At 43.8% G+C, this 10,450-nt stretch overlaps 1 protein-coding gene across 1 annotated transcript in view; it reads left to right on the plus strand.

The window, feature by feature from the left end:
- Positions 1-9,076, plus strand: part of LOC104397742 (protocadherin alpha-C1-like) — a gene marked incomplete at its 5' end in the record, with an annotated part of 52,330 nt that extends 43,254 nt beyond the window's left edge. Inside the window, 1 exon segment of the mRNA XM_010007750.1 lies at positions 9,035-9,076. Coding sequence (XP_010006052.1) covers positions 9,035-9,076 — 42 coding nt within the window.
- Between the last annotated feature and the right edge of the window lie 1,374 nt (positions 9,077-10,450).

The raw sequence follows: 10,450 nt of genomic DNA on the forward strand, positions 1-10,450 counted from the left end.
TTAATCCTAAAATATAACCTTGAAAAGGGAAGTAGCCTCCACTTCCTCACTTCGAACTCTGATTAAATATAATATGTTCTATTACTATGAGAACTTGCTGATATTTAGGGCAGCTCTGAACAGCTCAGTTCAGGAGCATTTTGGGTCTGATTTTAGACTGAGAAAATCTGTCTTTCAGCATTTCTGTGCTGCTCTGCCTATTTCCCTTTGGGAGCAAGTTGCAGCTTGCTGCTGTGTGAGAACGTTGTGGGTATTTGGAAAGGACATTTGTAGCTCAGTGGTAACTTCCCATGTGGCTTTGGAGGGAAGATGGGCCAGGGAGGAAGAAAGGGCAGGACTGTGGGGAGGAAGGACAGCACTGTGACTCTCAGCTGCTGAAAGAAATTTAGAGCAACCTGGAGACTTAGTTGTAACCCTTGGATGGTCCATCCATCTTCACGTTGGGCATCTTGGATTTCTACCCTGTCTGGAGTGGCCACAGAGAATGGATATTGAAATGTATTCCTGTGTAGGGAAGAAACACCAAGCACTTAAATCCCACTTAATATGTCACATGGGACTGAAGTTGCACTCAGGAAGGTTCGTGCAAGCTTCAGCTCGTGGTGTGTACTTCTTTGAAAACACCAGGAAGAGCAGTAGTGGGTGCAAGAGAGGGGAGGCTGCTTTATTCATAGAGTTATAGAACATGCTGAGTTGAAAGAGTCCCATCAGGATCATGGAGTCCAACTCCTGTCCCTGAATAGGGCAGTCCAAGAATCACCCCATGTGCCTGAGAACACCATCCAAATCTTTCTTAAACTCAGGCAGGCCAGGGGCCTATTGATTTATTTTTAAATTATTTTTATGTAGTCAGCAGGTCTGCAACATTTTAGGTAAGCTGAAGATGGGTTAAGGATGGGTTAGCCAGGCTGATTAAAGAGAAATGCAGTGACAGAATCTTTGAATAGCAAAAGCATGAGTTTAACCATTTGATACAAGTGTGACCCTGTGAAGACCAGAGCAGGATAACTCTGCTAAGGAAAGACCTTCCCAGTGTCCTTGTGTGCAGTTTTGTGGCTCTGAATTGAATATGATTGCCCAGATACAGAGCTCAAGAAATTAAACATTGAAGTTAAAACTTAGGATGAGCTTTTATGTTTTTAGTTTGCAATTTTCTAGCTTGATGCACTTTCACAGATTGAGAGAATTCCTGGAAATCATAGAATTATAAAATGGTTTGGGTTGGAAGGCACCTTCAAGATCATCTAGATCCAACCCCCCAGCATGGGCAGGGACACCTCCCACCAGCCCAGGCTGCTCCAAGCCCCATCCAACCTGCCCTTCAACACTTCCAGGGATGGGGCAGCCACAGCTTCCCTGGGCAACCTGGGCCAGGGTCTCACCGACCTTCCAAAAAGCAGAATCTGATCTAGCACAAGATGTATGGGTTGCAGTGAGGGCACTGACAGTCAATACTTGCAGTGTGCTCAAAGGCAAACTTAGGTCATCATTAAACCAGCAGGATAACAAACCTTTGTGATTGCCAGCTCCTCTTCAGATCCACCCTGGGCAGTTTCAGATTTAGGTGGTTAACTTCACTTAGGAATAAGCAGGGAGCAGAAATAAAGTACATAGGTGTAACTCAGTGTATGTTCTCCAGAGAGTGAGTACACTTGGGTGCTTGTGTTGTCTTTTACCATGCAATTTTGACCTCTTTTGTCTCTTTTGAAGGGGACACTGTAAGGCTGTGAAGAAAATGCTGTCACTCTTTCTCAGCAATGAAGAAGGTGACTGTTCCTCATATTTCTTCTTGCCCAAACTTTTGGTTCTTGCTATTTTTATACCTAGGTCTCTGTTTCCATTGGTTCTGTGCCACTGTTTGGTGCTTACCTGACTATTTTACTTGAGGTGTGTAGGCAGAAGTGAAGGGAAAAGGAGACATTGGGATCCCTTATCAGCATCATTTTGGAACACTGGAATTTTCTTGTGTAGTCAGAAGGACAAATGCAGGATGTTGAGGGGAAGGAAATAAGGAAAACCAACAAAAAGGGAGAAAGGGGGTGGATGATCCAGGGAAAAGTGAAAGAGGTAGGAAAACTGACTGAAAATGGAGTAGAAAATAGGTGAGTGGAGTAGAAGATGGAAAGGAAAGAGGAGATTATTCAGTGGAAAGAGATAAGAGGGAGAAAAATGTAGAAACCAAGCAGAAAATAAAGGGGAGGATAGTATAGATAAATTATGGCAAGTTGAAGTTAAGCTGTGGCTACTAGTAGAAAAAACCCACATACGTTGTGAACAAGATGACAACAGTGACAGATTCAGAGCTGTCAGTCCAACTTGGATGTCTGTGTAGGAGATGTTGGGAATCATGCCTAGAGAGCTGAACTGGTTGGACCATCCAAGTCTAGTAGGTCTTGTTTAATAGGATAAATAAAGCAATCTCTGAAGAAATTTTGTGTCAGAATGTATCTGTTCCTCAGAAATATGGCTTAGTAGCAGACCCTTCAGATTAGAGTTCCTCTCAAAGAAGGTTTAAAGTTAACAAAACTAATAGGCCTGAATATGAGAATCATATGTATGAAAAGGCATGTACAGATAGGAATGAGGCTCCCCAAAAAATAGGTCAAGGATTATCTGACTAACAATTAAATGTTGTGGATAGGGTGGGGAAAAGGCAACATAGGTAAAATTAAATTACAACCATACAGCTCAGCATTTCTGTGTAAAAAATAATTTAACCCCCCTCCAAAAAAAACCCAAAAAACAACAATAGCAAATAATCAAAGGTGCTATTGCAGAGGTGGTGAAGCTGGTTGGGCATTGTTCATGGCACAGTGTCATCAGGATCTGGTAAAATGAGCATAAAATGGTGTCACGTAAAAAGGACAAAGGTTTACAAGGTGACTGGGGGAGCAACCACCCATGGTCAACGTTTGCCTGTCTCAGATTCCCACCAGGACTATCACTGAGGCAGCTTCACAGAGTTGCTGCTTCAGAGTCCCACCAGAAGGACTTCCACTGAAGCTCTTTGCCCACCTCCCAGCCCCAAAAAGGACTTCCAGTGAGACAGTTTAAAAGCAAAGTGAAGATAATTTATTGATGTGACAGTTACAAGTTCTGGGTTGCTGGTGGTGAATTCACTGGCTGCATAGATTTGAGGTGAAGGTCATAAAGACAAAATAAAACATCTGACAGAGTCAGAGTTGCAAATCTTACCAAAAGACATCCCTGGTTGGTGGAGAAGAGAGGGTTCAGGCCCATTGATCTGTCCAGAGAGCTGTTGTGCTCTTCCTTGCAAAAACAGGACACTGAGACTTACTGATACTTATTGATGAGATGGGTCTAGGTCATAAATAATTTTTTGATTGGTACCTTTTCAGGCTCTTATTGCTTATTTATTAAGAGAAGGGAGGGGAAAAGGACCAGTGTCCACTCCATCAAATTTGCAGTTAAGATGCCCACGCCTGGTGCCAGAATTTTATCTTGGCTGATCCCTTGGCCTGCTCCATGGTCTGTTCCTTCTACCCCTGCTCCTTACCTGATGTAAGGATAAGCACAGTGATTTAGCCTGCAGTTTTGTGCAAGACAGTCCCTCTGTAGGGGGTAGGCAGACTTTGCCTTTCTGGTTTCCCACAAATGGGAGGACTTGTGCTGTGAAGATACTTTATCATCACCCACAAACACAGTTGTGTGTAGAAGTAATGCAAAAGTTATAAAACATCAGAGCTAGCTCTGCTGTGATTTATGTCCCAAGGTGGTTTAGTATAAAGTTAATAAAAGTTCTTGGAGAAAAAGTGGGTTTCTAGCATCCCCTCCTGCTTCCCAAGTGAGTACTGCAGGTATTAGGGTACAGGATGGCAGGTCTTATATTGCTTCTTTGACCTAGAATAGCATGAAGTTTTGCCTTGTGTCTACAGGGGGTAGAGGAGATACTGTGGCTTATGATGAAGACACATTGTAGGCGCTGTTCTGACACATCCATACATAGTTTCAAGAGGGGGAAGCTACCTTGTAACTTTGTTCCAGCTCTCAAACTCTAAAGAGGGGCCTTGCAGCCCATAGAAGAGAGAAGCAGCCAGAGCTAAGGAAACAGATGAAGTTGTTATGCTCTGGAAGAGGCTTGTTTGACTAGAGCATGTCTCGCTGTTCCCTGAACTGAAATTTAGTGGTGGTGGCTTGAGCTGAAGAGTCACAGCCTGCATAGAAGAGGGTCAAAGTCTGTGGTTCCAAAGAGAAACTATGGAGATAAGGAAAGCAACCAAAACCTCCAAGAAAACCTTTGGCAGCAGAAGTGGCACTTACAGGCTTTGTGGTGACTTCAGAAAGGTGAAAAGTTACTTTGTCAATCAATGTCCAAGTTGTTAATGCCCTTCCATTTAGAATGGTGCAGTATGTGACATTATGGTCAATAAATTGCTGAAAGGATTTTGAAGTCATCAGAAAAATACAGCAGAAGGCAAAGAGAATGAGTCAGAGGGCAAGTAGCCCTCCTTGAATTTTAGACTAGAAGTGCAAAATAATGGGAAGTGCACTGGGGACCAGGAGAAGCAGAGAAATGAATGTTTTATGTACTTTTGTGATAAGAGGTTTGTCTGAAGTCAGATTTATGGCACTGATCCCTCTGCCCATCCCAGCCACCACCTCTTTTTCTTTGCATGCTCTTCTCTAGACTAACAGCAAGCACAATACTGCAAAGAAATTGTGACCTAAATACAAACAGGATTTTTTTCTGGCTGTTTAGCAGCCTTGGTTCCCATAACAGCAATTTTCAAAATAGTCTGGCTTGAGATGTCTGGGATCAAAAAAATAATGTCTCACCAGTTAGATTCATACCAATGTGAAAAATGGATTTGGGGAAAGACAAGAAAGAACAGAGCAAATTCAACTGAGCCATTTGGCACCAGGTGTTTCTGTTCCAAAGAAAGGAGAGAGGCAAATTGTGTGTGGAAAGGTACCTTGTCAGGAAGTAATTCAAGTGTGGAAGATGAATTGAGCCTAGGAACAAAGAAGTTGAGTGTAGAAACAAGAAGTTTACATCACCCCAGGGAGGCATTTTGCAGTATTTTTAAGAAGGAGAATCCCACGTGCCTAGGAAATCCCATGTGGAGGATGCAGACCAAGATGTTGAAAGAGATCTGGGTCAACTGCAGGGCTGTGTTTGGGGGGTTGCTCAGTGGTTCTGGTCTGTCTGCTTTCATATTTTGGAATCTCTGAGCTCTGATTACTAAATTGAGACTGATGGAGGCTTGTCAGGCAGGGAGGTCTGAAGAGTCTGAATCCCTTCCCTCCTACCTTTTTGTTGCCTTATCTCTAGGTAGTATCTTCCTGGTCAGGTAGTACTTGAGACACGGGAAGTCACAAAACAATCCTGTACATATTCTCCTTCAGAAAAAAGTGGAGGGGGGAGCATGACTGAATTAAGGAGGATGCAGGTATATCCAGAACCCCTGGAGAGTGAAGTGAAAGATGGGGTTGGACTGAAGTAGGGTGAGCACCCCCTGGAATTATCAAGAGATTTTTTCTGTAGATCTCTTGAGTACCCCTGAGCTAGAAGATGGTGCTACAGTCCCACCACCTCTCTGGAAAAAAGACTGTGCATAGGAAATGAGATAAATTTGAGTAATTCCTTTACAGTTTATGGGTGGTTGCTGTGATTGGCCTGTGACTGGTGGCTGTTCCTGTCCCCTCGACTTGATTTAATTCTGAGTAAGGCAGACAAATTGTAGGCACCACCTGGTGGCTAAGAGATAATACCTTTTTTTTTAAAAAAAAAAAAAATTAATATTTATTTTTTTCCCCTAGAAGATTACACAGCTTTCCTGCTGGTTAATGGCTAAACTATATGGATTCTCTAGACTTGGCTCCATCACCTTGGACAAGGGGTAGTGGATTTAAACTGGAAGAGGGAAGATTTAGATTAGACATTAGGAGGAAATTCTTCACTTTGAGGGTGGTGAGACCCTGGCCCAGGTTACCCAGGGAAGCTGTGGCTGCCCCATCCCTGGCAGTGTTGAAGGGCAGGTTGGATGGGGCTTGGAGCAACCTGGGCTGGTGGGAGGTGTCCCTGCCCATGCAGGGGGGTTGGAACTGGGTGATCTTTAAGGTCCCTTCCAACCCAAACCAGTCTGTGATTCTTTCACACCCTGTTTTATCAGTGGGCAGAAGTTGTGAGTGCATTTCTGTGATACACAAGCAATCTCCTTGTTTCTAAAAACTTGCCTGCTGCATGCAAAAATCTAAAGCCTGACCCCTGGAGCTGGTGACTTCCCACCCATTTCAGAAAAGAGCTACATCATGACACTGAGTCATTCAATACCATTTTTAAGGGACATGAGTTACGGGAGGTGAAATCACTTACAGAGAAGAAAAATGTCTTTTCAGCTGTTGAAATACCTTGGCTTTCTTCAGTTATCATGTTGTGTTTTCACATAATCTTCTTTTCTAACATGTCCTTCTCTCTCCTTTTGCTGTGTGAGACTCAGGAATAGCCAGAGGAAGGACTCTGCATATTGTTACACAATGAAGCAGTTTGTACACAGGTTTATTGCTGCTCCAGCAACTCTAAGTGATTCTAGTTACAATGTTACATAAAAATGGTGCTTGTACAGGTGTGATTTGAAATGGCTGAACTTTGCAAGGCCCTAAATACCTATAGAGCTCTGTGTGAAATGATAGCTCTCCCAGGAGAAGTACTGCACAGGAATATTCCTGTGGCACTGCACTACACTGCTCCAAATTAGGGAATCATGGAATTGTCAGAGTTGGAAGGGACCTCTAAGTGATCATCTGGTCCAACCCGCTGCTACAGCTGGATCACCCAGACCACATCCCACAGGGCTGCATCCAGGCAGGTCTTGAGTATCTCCAGAGAAGGAGACTCCACAAAACCCCTGGGCTGCCTGTCCCAGGGCTCTATCACCCTCACTTTAAATAAGTTTTTTTCTTATATTTAAATGGCACTTCCCATGTTCCAACTTGTACCCGTTGCCCCTCGTCCTGTCACTGGGAACTACTGAAGTACTGGAGTCTGGCTCCATCCTCCTTGTTCCCACCCTTTAGATACTTATAAGCATTAAGAAGGTCTCCCCTCAGCCTTCTCCTCTCCAGGATGAACAGCCCCAGATCTCTCAGCCTTTCCTCAGCAGGGAGATACTCCAAACCCCAGTCATCTTTCTTGCCCTCTGCTGGATTCTCTCTGTCTCTTTTGACCTGGGGAGCCCAGAACTGGACATACTAGTCCAGATGTGGCCTCACCAGGGCAGAGCAGAGGATGAGAATGTCCTTTCTTGACCTACTGCCCAAGCTCTTCCTTATGCACCCCAGGATTCCATTGGCCTTCTTAACAACAAGGGCACATTCCTGGCTCATGGATCATTTACTCTCTACCAGGACTCCCAGTTCCTGTTCCTCAGAACTGCTTTCCAGCAGGTCCACCCCTAATTTGTATTGGTGCCAATACAGGCATATCTATATGTAGAGCTGGTTCCAGGAAGGTTTGCCTTGGAATGTAAGAAGTTTTCATACTGAAGTAGTTCTGTTACTGCAGCCAGCATAGGTATATATATAAGTGCATTACTGTCCTGATATAAGCTTGATTTTCTTCTGCAGGATTGGATAAAATCAGCATATTCTTTGCACCTGTATGTTTGTGCTCACATTAAAGGACTTGTACTGTTTAATTTAGCCCAGGTAATTAAACTGGTGCAATTTTTTTGTGTCAGCAAAGCCCAATAGGCCTGTCAATATACACCACATACAGGCAGTGTCCAATCACCCCAGGGGTTATCAGGTTTATCAGCACTGGTGTGTTTTCTCAGCTGTTTTTGCTGCAGGGATGGATTCTGATCCTCTTGCTCATGTGGACTGAGCTGAACCCACTGGGTATGTTTTTATTTAGTGAGCTTTGAAGGCCTTTTAAAATGTGATGCTTAGATTAGTTTTCAAGAAAGCACTGGAAAACAAAACTATGGGAAAAAGAAAACCAGAAAGCCCCTGAGCCTTAATGCAATGGAAACTGAAATGGTGTTTTTCTGTGTTTCAATTTTTGTCTTTCACTGGAAAAACTGATGTTAGTACAGACCAGATCCTGAAGTATTTTCTCAATGGAAGTTTTTCCTGAATTAAAAACTGAGGCCTGTGGGGCTGACTCAGCATCACAACTGAAGCTGAGGGAAATGACTAAAACTATTGTGACTATCTGTGAATTTTATATAGATTTAAAGGGACTCAGGGAACATTTAACCAGGACAGAGCAGGTTTCATGATACCACTTGTAAGCTGTGGACCCAGCATAAACTGTGTAAAGGTAACATTTTGGGAAAGACTTGCATTTGTACAGTGCTGCTGTAAATCAGCCAAGCTACAATATTAATTTGTAAAATGAAAATCAGAGTGCCTATTTTATTGCTGGTATAAAACATAAAAAAAAAAGGCAAGAAGCCAGGCAACCCAAGCACTTACCAGTCTGAAATTAGGAGCAATAATTTCTGAGAACCTCAGGTTTCGAAACATGTTTGATGGGAATGAAAATCTTATGGAATCTGTTCTAGAATAGCTCAGTTACGTGTGTGTGTGTGTGTGTGTGATCTCTATTCGGGTTTGATGCTGTGCTGAACTTTGGATGAGCACAGAGAGACATGACTTGAGGAAAGCTGTACCAAGGTAGCATGTAACTAGTGAGGAGGGCCAGGATTTGGGTGTTTGTCAGCACTTCCTTGCTGGGACATGAGCTGGAATGCACTAGACCAGAGCCTGGGTGTCTATCAGAATTAAATCATTGAGGCATAGAAACAGTGTGAAAGATTTCTCACTGGTATTAAACCCCCCTGGACATGTGATTGGTGTGTTTCATTCACAGACTGTAAGTAAAGTCAATTTGTGGCCAGAAGGGCATTGCCTACAGAGATGAGTTTTGGTTTCCTACCACCTCTTAGTGTGGGCATTGTCTGGTTCCAGGACAGTCTGTACCAACATGTTCCTTAAGGTAGGGCCTTAGATATTGCCAGTGTTGCAGTGTCTTTTGGCCTGTTATTGGTGGTGTGTGTGTTTGTTACAGGAGTTTGTGGCTGTAGCCATGGCAGGTGTGGGGCAGAGGTAATCCATGGATGAAACAGCAGTTTGATTGTCTGGAAAACTGAGGGTGTGTCCCTTCAGGCTTCTGGTTTGCATGATGACTACAAGTTGTTCTGACACATGAACATTGCTATTGCTGTTGGTTTTTTAAAATAGCTTTTAGCAAGGTGTTGTTTTGGGTTGGGTTTGTTTTGTGGTTGGTTTTTTGAGGTTTTTTTGGTGAGGCTGTCGAGGCCTTTTGTTCTGAATCTGTGAATACTATGATCTTGCAGGTGGGTAGCTGGCCAGAAGTGTGAAGCTGATTTTTTTTTTAAGTTTTTTTTTTTTTGGCTCCAGTTTAGACAACTGGCTGAAATGGGCACATTTCCATGTGTTCTAGGCACTTGGCATCTCTATCTGCCCTTCCTGGGCTGCACAGACCTACATTTATCCTACTTGAAAAGATGAGCAGAGCTGAATGGTTTAGCAGTGTTTGCAAACACTGGGGTACTGGCCACATGAGAGTAAATATGTGGGCAAATATTGGGGCCAGAAAAATGGGCTGAGAATCAAATTAACCCATTAATCAAACCAAAAATAAAGTAATCCTGCTGTTACTGTTGTCTCTGCTGCTGCTGCTGGCCACTGGTAAAAGCTGTGAGGCTGGTAGTAGTTCTTAGAAGCAAGGAGTCAGAATTAGGGGAATTGTTCTCAGGAGTTTGTGCATCAGGTACTTTGTAGTAAAAACCTTTGGGTTGTGCTCTCAAAAGCCACCTCATGTGTTGAAGGATGCCCAGGCCCCACCAAAGGCAATGAAAGAGGTTTTAGCTGAATGTTTGGGTCACCCACTCTCTTTGATAAACCAGCCCAATCCAGAGGGGATTCATTGGACCTTCCAAAAGATTTTTTGGGGTAAACAAGGAAAAAAAAAACAGGGAGAGAAATCCTGGCAGAGAAGCAGTTTTTACACAAGTAGGTATAACATGGTTGCACCCCTGGAGGACTGTGTCTTAGACTACCAGGTTGGAAGGGACCTCAAGGAACATCTGGTTCAGCGTTGCTGGTCTTGTGGTTTGTCTCGTTAAATCTGTCAATGTGATTTAGAAGTTTTATGAGTGAATGCTGAACTGTGTTGTCTTTGCTGGGATTTGTGGCATCGGGGTAAAAACGCCCTGCAGCTGCAGCACCCTCACCCCCACTGCTGATTCATGGCCCTGTTTGTCAGGCCTCCGTGGCAAGGGTAGAGGAGGAAAAAAGCTGCAACTGGAGAACGGATCGTATTGCATCTCCTCTCCAGCCGCGCTTGATCACCTTGAGCCTGGCTCTTGCGTTGGGCCAGAAATCGAAGCTCACCTGGAATGCTCAGAGCTCGTGGGTGTGACTTGCAGAATCCTGCCAGCCGAGCTGCTGTCGGGGCACG

The sequence above is a fragment of the Chaetura pelagica genome, unplaced genomic scaffold (assembly GCF_000747805.2).
Source record: "Chaetura pelagica isolate M959 unplaced genomic scaffold, ChaPel_1.0 scaffold662, whole genome shotgun sequence".
Classification (NCBI taxonomy): Eukaryota; Metazoa; Chordata; class Aves; order Apodiformes; family Apodidae; genus Chaetura; species Chaetura pelagica.